This window comes from Thermobia domestica, chromosome 2 (assembly GCF_964235325.1).
Source record: "Thermobia domestica chromosome 2, izTheDome1.hap1.1, whole genome shotgun sequence".
NCBI classification, from domain to species: Eukaryota; Metazoa; Arthropoda; class Insecta; order Zygentoma; family Lepismatidae; genus Thermobia; species Thermobia domestica.
This window is the reverse complement of record NC_137455.1, coordinates 51,559,077-51,579,125: the sequence shown is the minus strand read 5'-3', so window position 1 is coordinate 51,579,125 and position 20,049 is coordinate 51,559,077. Positions and strand designations below refer to the sequence as shown.

The 20,049-nt window shown below is 35.5% G+C and overlaps 1 protein-coding gene and 1 non-coding gene across 6 annotated transcripts in view; one reads left to right on the top strand and one right to left on the bottom strand.

The window, feature by feature from the left end:
• Positions 1-20,049, top strand: part of LOC145672083 (aromatic-L-amino-acid decarboxylase-like) — a 99,721-nt gene that overhangs the window by 44,468 nt on the left and 35,204 nt on the right. For all 5 annotated transcript variants that reach the window (XM_081741364.1, XM_081741337.1, XM_081741372.1 and 2 more), the window contains 2 exons: positions 777-890; positions 5,393-5,512. In XM_081741364.1, the coding sequence (XP_081597490.1) occupies positions 777-890; positions 5,393-5,512 (234 nt within the window). The remainder of the gene's footprint in view (positions 1-776; positions 891-5,392; positions 5,513-20,049) is intronic.
• On the bottom strand, positions 15,467-15,538 carry TRNAP-AGG (transfer RNA proline (anticodon AGG)). The gene has a single exon. It is a non-coding gene; the product is annotated as a tRNA-Pro (tRNA).

Below are 20,049 nucleotides of genomic sequence, written 5' to 3'. Positions count from 1 at the left end.
AAAAAATATAGGGACTTCTACGTATTTTCATTTGTTTAATTCAAATTTAAAGATATTTGCTTGTACACGTCTTAGTCTACATACCAAATTTGAACTTTCAAACTAAGGAATCAAAGTTTTGCAATCTATATCTATATCTATCGATCGATCGATCTACAGTATACATTCTTATATAAATATATATAAGAAATTTTCAGCCCTTTTCGTTCTTTGAGTTCGAATTTGATGTTATTTGGTTCTACATGTCCCATAATTTAATAACTATAATAATTCTCCTGACTTAATTGGATCAGTAGTTTTGGAAAGATCATGAGTCCGAAGAGTAAAGTCATGAGAAAATTTTAAAAAAAAGAAAAAAAAAACTTTAATTTTTGAAACTCCTGTTAGACATGAAATGATCAACCTCTGTTGAAGAAGAGTTTTCTTGTCATTGTACGAAATGAACAGCTTGTCGTGAGCAGTTGGTGTTCCAAAATAAATAAATAAAACTTTGAGTACAGCAAAATCAAAATTTTCTGACTCATCAACTTTCCAAAACTACTGATTAAATTAGCTTACACACCAAAATCAACTTGCACAAACTGCATCAAAGATTTGCCCAAAATATGAAGAGCTTTAGGCTTTATCATTTTTTTAGTTCGATTTTGGCTTTTACGTATTAAAAGTTAGTAACAATTTAAAATTTATTTTGAGATACAAGTCTTATTCTAGGGGTATGAATTATTCATCTATTCTTCTTTTCAGATGAATAAGGTATGAATTATTCATCTTTTCAGATAACGCATTGGCATTCTCCTAGATTCCACGCTTACTATCCAACAGCTAACAGTTACCCTAGCATACTCGGGGATCTTCTAAGCGCTGGAATAAGTTGCATTGGCTTTAGTTGGGTAAGTTCATTATACAATTATACTTCTATTCTATTCTATATATAACCATGTCGTGTATTATGTAGAGTCGCGGCTACTACAAAGGCATGTTGACTTTGTCACTAGAATTGTTCTGATATTAAAATTGATTCAATAGTTACAGTGTGAGTTACATGTGAAATGGCCCGGTCATAAGGATAAATAGCCTACTATGAACAAAATTGTTAACACTAAAGAATATAATAAATAATATAGGGTAATGCGAGACATGTATGGATTGTTCTAAGTAAATTAAAATTATATCAAACTAAAAACTATCTAAAAGTACGTGTATAAAAAGGTAAAAACTGAAAAGAGTGAGAGTTTTAACCTTATAAATTGATTTGTCTGGCTTCTATCTTCCCTTCCCTTATACATACTGTATACAGGGTGTTTCAAAACAACACCGACAACGTTTGGGAGATAAGAACTAACTAACTAACTCTATGACCTATGGAACCCGGAGGTTCAATGCTGCGTTCACAAAGGCTCTCCACTGACTTCTATCCTTAGCCAATTGGATCCAGTTTCTATTTTGTATTCCTATCTCTGCGAGATCCATCTTAATATTGTCCTCCCATCTTTGCCTAGGTCTTCCTAAAGGTCGTTTTCCGAGTGGTCTTCCAGTCAAGACTTTGAAAGCGTTTCTACTTTCTTCCATTCTAGCTACATGACCTGCCCACCTAAGCCTCCTAGACTTGACGACCCTAACAATGTTGGGTAAACCGTATAAATTATGTAGTTCCTCGTTATGAAGTTTCCGCCATTCCCCATTCCCGTTCCTCTTGGGTCCGAATATTCGTCTAAAGATCTTGTTCTCAAATACTTTGAGTCTATGTTCTTCCCTCAGAGTTAGCGACCATGTTTCGCAACCATACAAAACAACAGGCATAATTATCGTTTTGTATATTTTAAGTTTCAAATTTCTCGACAGAATTTGCGACGACAAGAGATTTTGAACCGAGTAGTAACACGAATTCCCTGCTTTTAGTCGATATTTAATTTCTTCGTGAATATGATTTTCGTCTGTTAATATTGATCCTAGATATTTGAAACTACCCACTTTATCAAATGTATTATTTAATATTTTAACGCATCCACAATTTGCCGTATTATGGTCCCGACGCACTTCCATGTATTTAGTTTTATCTGCATTTACTTCTAATCCCATGTCCCTGCAATCGTTTAATAAGATCTCTGCATTTCTTTCTATTGTTCTCCTATCATCCCCTATTAAATTCACATCATCAGCATATGCTATAACCTGGTGAATACCGTTCAACCCTAGGCCCTGGTTGCTATCTTTAATTTTCCTTATGGCGTATTCCAGAACAAAGTTAAATAATAATGGCGACAACGCATCTCCTTGTTTCAGGCCATTTTCGACGTGAAAGCTCGTGGACAAAAGTTTTCCTACCCGGATTTTACTTTGGGATTCATTTAAACATATCTTAATTAATCTAATTAGCTTTCTCGGTATTCCAAGTTCTGTAAGAACGATGTATAATGTTTCTCTCCTAACCGAGTCGTACGCCTTTCTAAAATCAATAAATAGTTGATGTACTGGGGTATTGTATTTCCACTTTTTTTCGAGTATTTGGCGAATGGTAAATATTTGGTCGATAGTTGATCGATTTCGTCTAAATCCGCACTGATAATCTCCAATAATTTCATCTGCGTAAGGGGTCAATCTTGCTACCAACCTGGGTGCATAAATGCTTTCTTTCGGATTTCTAGGTTGCCGAAAAAAATGAAAAAATGAAATTTAAAGGCTCTAGCTCCAAAACTATGGGACCTACCGTAGTCTGGTCAAGACTTCACGTAGACTCGTAAAAACTATGTGCGCTATCCAAATATCCAAGTTTCTGAACCTGCGGTACAATTTTTATAGAGGTAGTTGGTGAGTACTTCAAATTATATGCCCGTAGCCAAAGCACACATATTAGTTCCTAAGTGAAGTCTTGACCCGACTACGGTAGTTCCCATAGTTTTGGAGCTATGGACCTTTAAGGTTCATTTTTTCATCTTTTCGGCAGCCTATAACTCCGAAAGGAAGCATTTGTGCACCAGGTTGGTCTATACTTTTTGTCTTATCTTGGTGTCAGGAATCATCTCCCAAACGTTGTCGATGTTGTTTTGAAACACCCCGTATACTTGACATGTCATTGACTTCGCTTTTACATTGCTGCCTACGCTTCTAGTGATGGATCTGATCAAATTTATTCATGTCATGCCAGTCCATCAAATTAACATTATACATAATTCGGACTCGTGCTCTCTGACACTTGGGCTCACTTCTTTCAGCTTAGGGCTCACTACCATCAAAAGGGCTCCAGCTCACTGCCATCAGCAATCATTCACTCATTTAAACTCGGGTTAATTAAATTTAAGGGGTCTCACACTCTCTATTTTCCTTGACGCTCACGTTTATTCAGGCTCCCATTCTTAAATGAGGCTCTCATTCACTAGCTTCCTTTACAGGGATATACAGTCACTACTTTATTGAAGCTTCTTATTCGGACTCACATTCCTCAATGAGGCTGGTACTCATTAGCTTCCTTGGAGCTCGCGCTCATTAATTTCGTTCGGGCACGTACTTGGGCTCGGACTTCGAGCCCAATGACCACGAGCTCTAGCCATCAGCTCAATTGAGCCGAATCGATGGCTCGTCCCAATCGAGCAGGCTCAAGTGTGTGCTCAGTTGAACTGAACCGAGCCGGTTGACATCACTACCCGGTTGAGCTTCTGCTTGGGCTCAAAAATTCGACCTTGCAGGTCTCAGCCTTGATGGTAAGAATTACAGTATATACTGACATTGGAGGTTGTCTCGTTATAAAAGTCTACTGTCGTCTCATTATAGAGACGAGACGAGATGCGATTAGTGACCCCTGTCGTGAGCAACATTAAAAGTATTCCACATTACTGCTTACATTTCTAATTACTTTAGGTTTCCAGTCTAATCAGGCCATGATTTCATACGAGCTAAAACGAGCTGAACGAACGAGCCATTTATCGAACTCGACTCGACTCGAAGCTCGACCTCAAAAACAGTGACTCGGCTCGGAACTCGACTCCAGAAAATCTCAAATCGAGTCGAGTTTTAGGTCGACTCGTGCCTATCCCTAACCCTCAGTGGGACAAGCGCTCACTCGAACTCAATAATCTAAATTGATTCGCTCTTGGGCAACTGGAGCTTGTTCTCACTCGGGATCGCTCTTACTAATTTAATTTGTTTTCGCGCTCACTCAGGCTCCATCTTGCACTTTGGCTCACTTCCCATAACTGGATTGGGCTTACTACCTTCAATGGACAATAGATCGCGCTTATTACCCTCAATGGTACTTGTACTCATTTGGACTATCGCTTAATAACCTTATTCGCGCTTGAAGTCACTAACTTCAACAGAGCTCGGGTTTAAACTTCAATTGGTTTCACTATCGGGCTCACTTCCGATTATTTGATTAATACTCAAGAAATAGTAAATAAGGTATTGCAATTTTTAACTTACGTAGAGCCTACAAAGATGGCGGAGTGGGTGTAGCGAATCTGTGACATAGCTGTAATCGTGCCCTGCTCTGCTTCAGTATGGGTATATCCTCTATTTTATAACATCTTTGGTGGAGCACAAATGGCTGATGCAATTGGAAAAATTCCACCATTTTATACTGAAACTCCACTTTGTTTCCAACATCTTTCTTTTCTTTCCATTTTTTTCTCGTGATTGCTAAAAACTCATAGTTTAACATCTGATTGAAGATTAATCAGTAATGAAATGAGGAACACGGAATCGGGAGGCATCATCGGTCTCGGTAACTAGCAAGAGACAGGCAGAACGGAGAGAACTAACGAATCCTCTGAGACATAACGGAGAGAACTAACGAATCCTCTGAGACATAAGTCTCTTTTTATTAACGCATGTAAAATTTAGTTAAAAGGCACGAGCCTGAGCTTTTTGTATTGGTCTCTTTGCGAACATTGGTTCTTGACGTTTAATTCAGTTACATTTATCTGAGAAGCTATTCATAGTGAGATTACTCTCTTTTTGTAAAGTTATACATACATACATACATATATATAATATTAATAAATTGTAGTTGAAGCATTCAGAAGTGGAACGTTTCTTTTACTTAACTTTCACAGAGAAAAAATAGAACCTACCTCTTATGCGTAAATGTTTCAGTTCTGACAGGTTGGAATACTACTACCCTCTAATTTTAACATTATTTAATACAACAATTACCAAATTAATTCACAAAACTTTCATTTTTATTAATCAATTTTGTCCTCAGATTTACCTCTCAAAAACGTCCCGCTTCTGTTCTCCTTTGCTATCGAGCGAACTTCTACATTATCTAAAATGAGGAGCATAATTCTACTTTTGTTGATTACCATTTACGTTTATTTTCTTCCATTTTGTAACAGTATATGAAACATGGTGGCTCAGTGGTAGAGCGACCACTAGTAACTTTTGTCTTGGTTTTCAGATGACAAGCCCTGCCTGCACAGAACTAGAAGTGGTTATGATGAATTGGTTAGGGAAACTGTTAGGGCTGCCCAAGGAATTCTTAAACTGTTCTGAAGGTCCTGGAGGTGGAATTATTCAGGTAAGAACATTTTAATTTCAGATAGCAATTTAATTGCAAGTACACGTAAATACATAAAAACACCTGGGGTGATTAATCGAACACAGCAGATTAGTCAAATGTACTGTACGTATCTAAAACATCCTATTAAAAGTTTTCCAACTTGGCAATTACGAGTTCTACATTTTGGTGGATCACTTCAGGTGCGCGGCGTTTCTTTGGTTCAATCCAAGGTCTATGAGTTTGTGGTGGTCAACATTGTGTTCGTGTATTTTCTCCAGATTCTCCCGTTTTCTCATATTGTAAGTGGAAGATGGGAAATGTTAGTTGCACTACTAGTACAATTCCATATGGCGTTTGTCGACAATTCGTGAGCCTCGCTAGCGCTATTACGATGTGTAATCGTATTCGGAAAGCTTCTGTATTTTGCAAATACAATATCGGGATATGGAATTTTTTGGTTATTTACATCGTTTAACTGAGCAGAAATAAATAATAATGGGTGCATTGCGTTCATTTTCTGTTCTCTGACTAGTTCAAATGGCTTTAGAATAACCAAAAATCAATAAATTGGTTGAGTTCATTTTAACATTCCTTTCAGCAGCAAGGCTATATGAGACGGAACCTACTGATTAACGTGGAATCCGAACCACATGAACTCCCGCCGGGAATCGAACGCGGGTCTACCGCGCCAAAGGCGCGTATACTCACTGCTTAGCCACGAAGGAGCTCAATCACTAAATTGGTTATATTTTTAATTTATACTGGGTGTTTCAAAACAACACCGACAACGTTTGGGAGGTGATCCTGACACCAAGATAAGACAAAAAGTATAGACCAACTTCGGTGCACAAATGCTTCCTCTCGGAATTATAGGCTGCCGAAATAACATGATAAAATTAACTTCAACGATTCATAGCTCCAAAACTATGGGACCTACCGTAGTCGGGTCAAGACTTCACATAGGAACTAATATGTGAGCTATCCAAAATCCCATGTTTCAGAATCCTAAGGTACTCACACAACAATTTTGAAAGAGGGAGTTTGGTTACGGACATATAATTTAAAGTACCCACCAAGTCCTTCTATAAAAATTTGTTGCGTGTCTGTCTTAGGATTTTCAAACATGTATTTTTGGATAGCGCACATATTAGTTCCTAAGTGAAGTTTTGACCCGACTACGGTAGGTCCCATAGTTTTTGGAGCTACGGACCTATAAATTTCATTTTTTCATGTTTTCGGTGGCCTATAACTCCGAAAGGAAGCATTCGTGCACTCCGGTTGATCTATACTTTTTGTGTTATCTTGGTGTCAGGAAAAACCTCCCAAACGTTTTGAAACACCCTGTATATGTTTAATGCCACACAACAGACTGTAGTAGTTGAACACTGTCTTTTTCAATGAAAGTACGTGATGTAATCTTCATTATATAATCTTCTTTCGGAACTGGAAACTACCATTTTATTTCACACACACACACACACTGACTGAAATGAGAAATTACAAATTTAATACAATATTCACAACACCACACTGACTGTGAGATCAGAATACCAGACTGAAAAACTAATGAAACAAAAAATAACTTGTAAATGGTTTGAATACTGCAGATGTAGACAGTCAGCTTTATATTTGTTATTCAGAAGCACAATAGAGACACTTTTGAAACAAGAAAAAAAGAGCCCCATTATCAATTGATCACTAGTCAGTTTCAAACTAACATGTGACACTTCCCAAGTGTAACAGTACGATTTTGATAAAATTTGGCAGGTAGATATTACACATGAAATAAACGAATACGTGTTTCTTTTCATTTTCTGTGGAAAACCCGTTTTAGGGCGCAAAAGTCACCATCAAAAATTTTGAAAATTGACGCTCGAAAAGCAAGAAAAAGTGGACCGAAGTGAATGACGTTGTGCACAGATATTATAAACGTAAAATGAGGGAATACCTGTTTCGTATTTTCCTGCAAACAACCGTTGGGTGGGGCACGGACTCCTTCAAACTTTTGATCACGAAATATCAAAAGTGCTACTAACGGTATGTCAAAAGTGTCTAAAGGAGATGAAGAATTGCAACGAAACTTTGTGTAGGGACAGTATGCAAAAAAAGAAAAAAGAAAAGAAAAGAAAAGAAAAGAAAAGAAAAGAAAAGAAAAGAAAAGAAAAATTAAACAGTTAGATACTAACTACACATAAAATAAACGAATACGTATTTTTTCTGCGGAGAAACTGTTTTAGGGGGGAAAAAGCCCCAACTCCCAATTTTTTAAAGTTGACGGCCGAAAGAAATGAAGAAGTGGAAAGAAGTAAGTGAAATTGTGCACAGATATTGTAGACGTAAAATGAGGGAATACGTGTTTCGTATTTTCTTGAAAAAAAAAAAAAAAAAAAAAAAAAAAAAACAGTTAAGTGTTGCACAGATCGTTCCAAATCTTTGATTACGAAATATCAAAAGGGCTAATAAGTATACGTCAAAAGTGCCTAAATGACATGGAGAATTGCAACGAAACTGTTTAGAGACAACACACACACACAAAAGCGAACAGCGAAAGTGTTTTCTGTTTGTTTGTTCGGGAAAACTGTGTTTGGCCTAACTCCCCCCCCCTCATCCGAAAGAAGTAAATATTACCGTAGATGCACAGGAAGGAGTGGACTAGTGTAAAATTTCCGGAAATTTTGAACCTGTTGGTAAAGAAACGTATTTTCCGGTTTCTTTCCGGAAAAACTGGCAAAATAAACAAAAATCTTTGTATTAGGTTAGTTGTACTAGTAATGGAACCGTTTCTTTTTTCCAACGCGTGAAAAATGTAAGTTGAGAAATTTCAATATTGTGAATATTTAAAAAAAAAAAAAAAAAAAAAAGAATTCAAAAATAAAACTGTTGTAATTATTCTTGAAAAATTATAGTCTGCACTCATTTCCTTTATGTGCCTCTGAGGCGTTTACTTCTGGATGTGCATTAATTACAGAACTTTTACAATTGCATACACATCTACCGTTATAAAGCGATTCTATTGCAACAAATATAGTTCTTGAATGAAACTGAGTTCTTAATGTGCTCTTTGATCTGGTGAAATTTTGTTAATTTTAACTAAATTACTTCTTAAAAGAAAAAGCACTAGGCAAATTTCTCTAATATTCATGCACTTAGTCGTATAATTACTATCATTTAATATTCAAATATAGACTTTAATATAAGCTTTATTTACAAAATTTTGTATGTAAACAAATACCTATTTTCTAGTGGGACAAATTATCTATATATATAAAAATGAAAGTGATTATATTTGTAACTTAACAATTCTTGAACAACCAGACTGATCTCCATAAAAATTTTCAACATAGATGAGGTTCGGGCCTGGGATGAATTTTACCATTTCACTTTGAAGGTGCACCTTGGAGGAAGGAAGTGCGGATATATATTGAATATTACCGATCTTAGTGTCGAACCCATAACTTTCGGGCTTGCTGAGATGAACAGCAACACCTCCGATGTTGTTTAAATAAAAATTCAGACCCCAACTTCGGGGAAGAGGAAGTATATATATATATATATATATATATATATATATATATATATATATATATATATATATATATATATATATATATATATATATATATATATATATATATATGTGATTGAAAATAGCCGATATCAATGTTGAATCCATAGTTTTCGGGGTCACTGAGGTGAAGAGTGACACTTTGGATGCTGTTTAAATCCAAATTTATCCCCGCAAATTGGGGGAGGGGGAGATATACAAAAATGATGCAAAATGATCGATGTTAGTGTGAATTCATAGTTTTCAGGGCCGCTGATATGAACAATGACATTTCCGATCCAGTTTAAATCCAAATTCAACGCCGAAATTTTAGGGAGGGGAAAAGGGGTGATATACATATATATATACAATATCGAAAATGACTGATATTAGTGTCGAATTCATAGTTTTCGGGGTCGCTAAGATGAGCAATGATACTTCTAATGCCGTTTAAATCCAAATTCAGCGCCGTGGCCTGGGGCGTAGGAGAGGGGAGATATAGACCCCCCTATACAAAGGATCGAATATGACCGATATTAGAGTCGAATCCATAGTTTTTGGATTTGCTGTGATAAACAGGGACACTTCCGATGCTGTTTAAATCCAAATTTAGCCCCCATTAGTACTCCTAAAGGGGGAGGATGACAAGTAAAAGTAATTGAAAATGACTGATACTAGTGTCGAAGTCATGGTTTTTCGGATTCCTATGTTCATTGGTGACAGTTTTGGTACCCTTTTTGTCCAAAATGAAACGTATTCTGCCCGTGCGAAGAACGAATATTCTGCTAGTCTTTAATAACGAACGGAAGTTTTACATATTAAATTCTTTAATATATTTGTCGCTGCTCAAATTGACGCACTTGTGCTTTGTGTGTGTGAATATGCAAATAAGATCATCTCTCTTTTTGAGTTGTTCGGAAAATATACAAATAATAAAAAGTTATTTTTGTCAGTAATCAGAAAATGAAAAGCTAAAATTAAAAGCTGTTGCATTAAGTATTTTTTCTGCTAGCGAAATACGTTGTATAGATGCTGCAGACACGTTACAGCAAATAAGATTAGCATTAGGCGAAGAAATAGTTTTTTTTTTTTTTTTAAATCATATCTTCTGGGCTTTGCCAATATTTCCGAACAAAAGTTTTTTTTTTTTCTAATGGGTTCCAAATCTCCGGAAATTTTACACAGCACAAGCAAGATTCGTGTCTTTATAAAATATATATTTAATTTTAATATACTGGTATTAACTAAAATGATTCTGGCCCTGTTATTTTAACACTTCCCTGCCATAAAACGGTAACTTTTAAAGATTACTTAAGATAATTTAAATACGTCTATATTAATTAATCTAACTAGGATTATATTTTAGTATCTTTTGTAGTCATAACTCCATTCTATCACGGTGCTAACTTTAAAAGAGAGGTGCAAATATATTTGTTGCCACAACTTTTCCCTATTCTAATACAATAAACATAACTACTCAATGATCTTAACTGTAAATTAGTAAATATAAAATAGTTTTCATTTTAAAAGCATACGAGGGTCATTACGAAAGTTTTGACATACGCATTGTTGTGGAACAGTATTTGAATTCCAACAATTGCGTTCGGTAGTGGTATCCAGAGCGAAGAAGCGAAGCAAGTTTCAACGCGCCTCGCTTATCGGCATGGCCGTATCACCTTCACTTATTTGTTGATGTGAGCAGTATTCGGCTGTCTAAAATGGAGCTCGAAAGGGAACATTTTCGGGCAATGATCCTTTACGATTTCAAAAGCGGTTTGAACGAGACACAAAGCCTTGACCGTTTGTAGAGGCATTTGGAGCAGGAGCGTCATTTTAGATTTTGCTTGGGGAGGCCAAAACCCCTTGATATAAGTAAAATTTCGCGTTTTTCACTGATTTACTACTATTCTATTGATAAAATCTATATACATCTCAAACTCAGGGGGGGGGCAAATGTCCCTCCCTGCCCCCCCCCCTAAATGACGCCCCTGATTTGGAGACCTTGCTTCTTCCCGTGCTACAATTTTTCGGTGGTTTGGTGAATTCAGAAGAAGCCAGACATCGCTTAAAGACGAAGAGAGAGTTGGACGTCCGGCAACAGCTGTCAGATGAAAACATTGCCGCTGTGGAACAAATGATTCTAGAAAATCTTCGAACAACTTTCAAGGACATTGAATCTACAGTAAACATTGGATCGCCAGCAGTAACAAAAATTCTTCATGATCATCTTCGGCTCAGGAAGGTTTCATTTCGTTGGGTGCCTCACACTTTGACTAAACAGCAGAAGCGCATGCGTGTAGAATGGTGAGAAGAAATGCTTGCAAGATTTGATGGAGGCAATTCTCGACGCGTCTCTGACATTGTTACTGGTGATGAGACTTGGATCTATCAATTTGACCCTGAAAATAAACGCTAGTCTACAGTTTGGATCTCTCCAGACGAAAATCCACCCACGAAAGTGAAGCGACCGCGAAGTGTGGGGAAGAAGATGGTCCTAACTTTCTTCTCCAAATCTGGCCATGTTGCAACTGTTCCACTTGAAGAACAAAGAACTGTTACTGCTCAGTGATACACCACTGTTTGTCTCACAAAAATGTTCCAGAAGCTTCGGGAACGGCGTCCAAGAACTGGATTGCGTGGGATCCTGCTTCATCATGACAACGCGTCCGCACGGCCAACATCACAATTCAGTTTTTAGAATCTACGGAGGTCAAACTTATGACTCATCTGCCGTATAGCCCTGACCTGGCCCCGTGTGATTTTTTTCTGTTCCTCAGGATCAAAGATCGCAGGCGTGGGAAGAGATTTTGCAGCCCTGAAGAAGCTGTAGTGGCTTACGAGAATGAACTTACAACACTTGAAGAAACAGACTGGCAACACTGCTTCCAAAAGTGGTTTTTGAGGATGCAAAAGTGTGTACAGTGTAATGGTGAATACTTTGAGAAAATGTAAGTGTTAAATTGATTTTAAGTATGTAATTATTTCACATCTCAAAACTTGCGTAGAGACCCTCGTAACGTAGTAAAATATTCGAAAATTTAATTTTTTTCCAATTTTTCCGTTTCTTTCCAGGCTCGGGAAAAATGGTAAAAAACTGTTTTTTTAACCCAAAATTTCTGTTTTTTTTTTCGAGGCCTTTACAACACTGGAGTGGACCGAAAGAAATGAAATTGTGCATAGATATTACTGTATATATGTAATATAAGGCAATACGTGTTTCACAAGCATCCCCAGCCGATTTGCTTCAAATTTGACACATCAACAGTAAGCACAAACAATATAGCGTATTTTATAATATTTCGGGAAGCGCCTTTAACTCTTACAATGTTTTTCCGCATAAACAAAAACACGTGTCGATTTATTTTCTGTTTGCTGTTGGTGTGCCAAATTTGAGTCAAATCGGATGGGGACACTTGGGAAACACGAATTGCCTTGTTTTATACATAGAATATCTATGCACAATTTCATTCACTTCGGTCCAATACTTCTTGCGCTACTGCGGTAATATTTACTATTTTCGAAGGGGGCTTTGGCCCCAACTCTGTTTTTCCGCACAAATTTAAAACACGTGATCACTTATTTTTGCGTATTATCCTTACACAAAATTTCGTTGCAATTCTCCACATCCTTTAGGAACTTCTGACGTATACTTATTAGCACTTTTGATATTTCGCAATCAAAGGTTTGGAAGGATCTGTGCCCCACCTAACTGTATTTTTTTTTTTTTTCAAGAAAATACGAAACACATATTCCCTCATTTTACGTCTACAATATCTCTGCACAGTTTCATTCACTTCTTTCCACTTCTTCATTTCATCAACTTTCAAAAATTGGGGGTTGGGGCTTTTGCCCCCCCCTTAAAACAGTTTCTCCGCAGAAAATAAAAAAATACGTATTCTTTTATTTTATGTGTAGTTAGTACCTAATAGTTTATTATTATTATTATTATTATTATTATTATTATTATTATTATTATTATTATTATTATTATTATTATTATTATTATTATTATTATTAATTATTATTATTTTGCATATTGTCCCTACACAAAGTTTCGTTGCAATTCTTCATGTCCTTTAGACACTTCTGACATACTGTTAGTAGCACTTTTGATATTTCGTGATCAAAAGTTTGGAGGGGCCCGTGCCCCACCCAACCGTTTTTTACAGGAAAATACGAAACACGTATTCCCTCATTTTACGTCTACACTATCTGTGCACAATTTCGTTCACTTCGGTCCACTTGTTTTTGCCTTTCGGCCGTCAAATTTCGAAAATTGGGGATTGGGGCTTTTTCCCCCCTAAAATAGTTTGCCACCCAGTCAGAAAATTTAAAAAAAACATGTATTTGTTTATTTTATATGTAGTTAGTATCTACCTGCCAAATTTTATCAAAACCGGAGTGTCACACTTGGGGAGTGTTACAAGTAGCCTAAGTAACGTACGCTTTTTCATATACTGTCACCAACGGTGCCGAAAATAAATACTAAATACTGCTTTGCTCTCTTTCCGTATATTACAAATATTATAAGTGTTATAGGAATGAGGCGTTAAATTAAATATAGTACAAACGCAAAATAACTATTGAGTAAGAACTGTGTTCATTTAAAAAGAAACAAATACGGTAATACTATTATTATTATTATTATTATTATTATTATTATTAATAATAATAATAATAATAATAATAATAATAATAATAATAATAATAATAATAATAAAAAACTGGGAGTCCGTATGCTACGTACACATCACACAATAAAATGTGCCTTTTCTGGTTGTCGACAAAAGCCGGCGGTGACATAGACCTATATTGCGAAAATTCTATATTATTAATTTAATATAAAAAAGATCTCTAAAGATGAGATGTATACTAATAGTTAGATCTTATTGAGCTTAACCCAATTACATGCATGAGTGTAAATGCTCATGCGTAGTTTTCGAGAAAACGAAGGATTTGATTTGATCTTAAGTTTAGTGTCCCTTTCAGCAGCAAGACTATATGAGAGATGGACTAGCTTATTGTGGCAAAATAGAAGATTTTGTTAAGCTTTAGCGTTCCTTTCAACAGCAAGGTTATATATGAGATGTGGACCTACAGCTTAACGTGGGATCCGAACAGTGGCGTATTTACGCTTTTGTTTCGGGGGGGGGGGGACTTTACTAACTTTATTCATGGAAATGTGAACATTTTGTGAGATATTTCATTTACTTTAAAATAGTAAACAAAATTTCGGAGGAGAGCTTAAGCCCGGAAGCTCTCCTTAAATACGCTACTGGATCCGAACCACATGAGCTTCCACCGGGAATCGAACGTGGATCTGTCCCACTAAGGTGCGTGCACTAACCGCTAAGTCACGAGAAGTTCGAGAAAATGGAGGAAACAAATAAATAATTTGGGAACCTAAAAATAGATGCTGTTCTAGAATCATGCCTCTGATGTCAAAATATTCCCACATTAAGATCTCCATCAGCGGCGCAAATCTGTCTTCAATATTGGGGGGGAACAAGAAAGACCTTTTTTTTTTTTTTTTTGGTTGTTAAGCGATACTCAGAATATTTGTGAAGTTCAAAAACAATCCTGTGGAGGAGGGCAGACTTGAGGCTTATTCTGGGGGAACATCAATTTCATCTCACTATCCTTTGTGGCAACCGGACAAATCATCACATCCCCCCCCCCAAAAAAAAATTCAAATACGATTGACATTCCCCCTAGTTTCAAGATTGAAGGGGTCATGTCCACCTCATTCCCCCCGGGATTTGCACCAGTGATCCCCATTATGGTACTAGCAACACAACAGTACATAGTATGGGTGGTGACTGATGAGATACAATCTAAAACTAGCTTTTGGGTAGCTGGGGACTTCGTTGCTAATAATAAATGACCGTTTTATTTAACTGGGAAAAGCTGTTTCTTAGTATATGTATTGTATATGTAGCAAAATACACTGCTAACTATATTATCTTTTCCTATCGGTAAAACACACCATGGATTGAGTATAGCCCGCTCCCCCCAGTGATTTTTAACGAATCATAGTGATTCTAACGATTCATACTAGTTCATAATGAATCGGAATCGCATGTTATAAAGATTTAAGATGTAAATCTTGCGGTAAGGAAGCTTTAGTATAAGTAGTAGTTAGTAGCAATAGTAGTAGTAGTAGTGGTAGTTAGTAGCAATAGTAGTAGGAACGGGTTAGAAGCCCCGCAGGGGTTGGTTGGGTTCTGTTCTCGATATAAGTAGTAGTAGTACTGACTCTTCCATTTCGAGTGACAAAGAACTTGGGGGAGCGGGCTATACACAAGCCCACACCATATTTGAGATATAAATTGGATATTCAGTATTCAAAGAAATATCTTGTTAGTTATTAAATTCCTGATATAAGAAAATAATTATTTCAAAATATGAAGAAAGAAAAAAAAAGTGGTGGGCTCGTCCGGGATTTGAACCCGGGACCTCTCGCACCCTAAGCGAGAATCATACCCCTAGACCAACGAGCCATGATACAAAATCGCCGTTGTTACGGTAGTCAATCGAACGAGGTGTGAGCGACTACTTTTCATTCTTCTAAAACGTATTTGCCATAAGTTATAATGTAATTCTCATTGCTATTGGAAGCTTTTGAAAATTTGTTTGCACATAGAAGGGAATAAAATCTAATGTAAAACCGAAAGTACAATGTATTATTTTCCCTTTTCTTTTCTTAATTTACTGGTACCGGTAACGACATATCGTTCTCACATTTCAAACTTACCAGAACATGAAATTTGAAAAGTAGCTGTTGCAAAGTGCATAAAATGTTATTATAGACAACCTACTGTATTGTGTTTGTTTCATTATTCTGGAGTCTCCTCTAAATGACGATAGCATATCTAAGCATGCATGCCCCTCTCTCCGAGTAAATGTCAATTTTGTTTATGAAGACACGTAAAATGTATAAAGTAATAGATTTTTTTTTTTTAATGGGTGTTCTATTTAGCTAGTCATTACTTGCTCATGTACAGAACTTGCACATTATTATTATTAGCAGTGGCGGTGGTTGGACTTAAAAGTGTGTGTGTGTGTGTGGGGGGGGGGGGGGTGCAAGACATGACCCGAATGTTTGTAGGCCTATATTGAGTTTTCCTGGTTGTTTCTAACACTTTGTTTGACGAAAGGTTGTATAACCAGTATGGTATTGTCCTTTTCAGTTACAATAACGCATTTCATATTTTATTAAGTAAATTGACAAGGGCGACGCTAGTAGGTACTAGCCCTTTAGCAAAGTTGTAAGAAGAGATTTGATTCCCTGCTTATGAACATCTGTTTGGAAATTCTGGTTGGAAAATTGTGTGATCAAATTATTTAATAACAAATTTGCAAAACAACTAAATTGAAAGGATAATTAATCATAGTAATGAGTAATGAGGCTTGGTTTGCAAAAGTTATATTGAAACTGGGGATTAATGAACAATATATATTTTTAATTCCACACATCCTATTAAATGTATGTTGTTACTCTTAGAAAATGAAAGACAGTAAATACTACAAACATATGCTACAGCATTTAAAGAAATACGCAATTGCAATATTAATTGCTTTGAACTGCAATTAAAACACAATTCCTGTAGCTTTCTTAGCTCCACGGGAAGACAAATAACCCTATAGGTATGTAGTCACGCAACGGCAAATATTATATGGCACCTTTTTTTCTATGAACCAGTAATATTTCCAAGAACTTGACATTTTCAAATGAAACTATACAGTCTACACTAAGGGGTCACTTCAAAAAAGTGGGGGAAGGCAACTGCCCCGCCTAATCACCGCCCCTGATTACTAGCGTCTTATTACTCTTATTATTATGCCCAGTTTCATTTTGTTCTGACTTACCTCAGCTGAAAAATTCTGAATACTAGCAAATGCTTCTATGTGTTACTGTTAGTGATGTGAGGTGGAAAATTTTCCGCGGAAAATTTTCCATTTTAGAAAATTTTCCGGAAAATTTTCCGTTCTAAAAAAATATCAGTAAGCAAGTAACAATTCCTCAGCAATCATAAAATTGGTTGAATTCATGAATAGAAATGTTAAAAATTGAAAGATCATTTTAAAGAATCTGAAAATTTTCATGGCTCAGACAATTTTCATTACTATGTAGGTACAAGTGAAACAATTTTTAATGAATCGACATATTTTCTGTCTTATATGGAAAAATTGAAGAACTTTTTATGAGTCGGAAAATTTTCATCATTTTGAAGCAAAAAGTAAAACAACTTTTTGTGAATCGTAAAGTTTTATTGCTCTGAGAAACAAGTGAAAGGAATTTTCATAGATCGGAAAATTTTCATCACGATATAGAAACAAGTGGAAAAAACTTTTCGTAAGCCGGACAATTTTGGATATTATGTATAGCGATGTTAGGTGGAAAATTTTCCATTATATTTAACTGCACATCAGTGATGAAAATTTCCCGATTCATAAAAACATACTCCACTTATTCCTACATCGTTGTTTAGCTGTGATGTAAGGTGGAAAATTTTCTTCTATATTTTTCCGGAAAATTTTCCGTTCTTAACAAATATAAGTGATCAAGTAACAGTTCCTCAGTGTTCAAAAAATTGATTGAAATCATGTATAGAAATGTTAAAAAGTGATAGATCGTTTAAAGAATCTGAAAATTTTCATAGCTCAGATAATTTTCAGTACTATGTAGGAACAAGTGAAACAATTTTTCATGAATCGAAACATTCACTGTCCTGTACAGTGAAGAAAATTTTCCGGAAAATTTTGAAACGGATTGTCTTAAAAAGTTTCATGAAGTGAAAATCTAATGATTCTTCATTTCAAGAATGTTTCAAAAACTTCAATGCGTTCTTCCCTCAGAATCCACCTTTGATCTTACACTATTAGATTTCGTCAGTTTAATACACACAATACGGTTTTCTCATAGCTTTACTACTTTTATAGATTTACATACTGCAACATTTATAAATACGTAGATATAATATAAAGTGCGTACTGTAAATTTTTAACTACCCAAAATTCGAGTTTAAGTAACTCATGAAAGCAAATACTGACCATTTTCTGGAAATAAAAATTTATTTATTCATATATTCATTCAGAAGAGAAAATGAAATATAAAAAATAAGGAAGCTGATTTGTGTAGTTGTTCTTTAAAGAAAATAATAAAAGAAACATAAAAAGCTGCACTATTAGCGCTGCGTTGTAAAAGCAACAAATAATTTCATTTTAATTTACAAAATAAAAAAAATCATTTCTCTTATTCTCTGTTACAAAAATAATCTTCATAAGAAACTTTTATCTGGTTATTTCATTGCATAGGCAGTCCTACATGTGAAGAAATAGTGGAATTTTCTGTTTCTGAAAATGATAAATTCACAAAGGTTTCTTTTCAATTTTTTTTACACTTTAAATATTGGATTGGGATATTTGTTCTCTACGAACTCAATGTATGTTCCCTGCACTTTACACATACACACACACACACAGATAGATAGATAGATAGATAGATAGATAAATAGATAGATAGATAGATAGATAGATAGATAGATAGATAGATAGATAGATAGATAGATAGATAGATAGATAGATAGATAGATAGATAGATAGATAGATAGATAGATAGATAGGTAGATAGATAGATAGAGAGAGAGAGAGAGAGAGAGAGAAACACTGTATATTTTTACTTCCCAACTTGAAATACACGGTGTATTACAAAATTTTCCGGTTTCCGAAAACTATTTGGAAAAAAGATAATTTGTTGCAGTCTAATTTCCTTTACAGGAATTGAATTTTATAGCTGAATGTGCAGTTAAATATAGTGGAAAATTTTCCACCAAGCATCACTATACATAATATCCAAAATTGTCCGGATTATGAAAAGTTTTTTCACTTGTTTCTACATCGTGATGAAAATTTTCCAATTCATGAAAATTCCTTTCACTTGCTTCTACAGAGCAATAAAACTTTCCGATTCACAAAATGTTGTTTTAATTTTTGCTTCAAAATGATGAATTTTCCGACTCATGAAAAGTTCTTCAATTTTTCCGCTCAAGACAGAAAATATTTGGATTCATGAAAAATTGTTTAACTTGTTCCTACATAGTACTGAAAATTGTCTGAGCCATGAAAATTTTCAGATTCTTTAAACGATCTTTCACTTTTTAACATTTATATACATAAATTAAATCAATTTTATGAATACTGAGAAATTGTTACTTGATCACTGCCATTTGTTAAGAACGGAAAATTTTCCGGAAAAATGTAGAAGGAAATTTTCCACCTCATATCACGGCTAAACAACGATGTAGGAATAAGTGGAGCATGTTTTCATGAATCGGAAAATTTTCATCTCTGTACAGGACAGACACTTTTTCGATTCATGAAAAATTGTTTCACTTGTTCCTACATACTACTGAAAATTGTCTGGCATGGAAATTTTCAGATTCTTTAAACGGTCTTTCACTTTTTAACATTTCTATACATTAATTAAATCAATTTTAGGAATACTGAGGGATTGTTGCTTGATCACTAATATTTGTTAATAACGGAAAATTTTCCGGAAAAATATAGAAGAAAATTTTCCACCTCATATCACGGCTAAACAACGATGTAGGAGTAAGTAGAGTATTTTTTTATGAATCGGAAAATTTTCCGGAAAATTTTCATCACTGGTTACTGTGGACAATACCTTACGTCCTTCCTTCTACACCTGTCATATATAATTCGTCTGAACCCAAAATCTTGCACAAAATTATGATTAACTTGAATTTTTAATGAGTGTGGTTTTTCATGTTCATCCGCCCGGTAGATAAAAATTCTAGAGAACTATTCAATCAATCATCACCAAATTCTGTTAAAACACAGAGGACTGGGCCGTAGTCACCATCTTGTATCATTGCCCAGGGCGACAGGTTTCGAGGATGTCAAATTTTCTGAAACAGTTTCATTTCATACTCAAGAAATTTCAGAAAGGCCCTATCCGGTTTGCGATAAGTTCCAGACTGTGTCACGT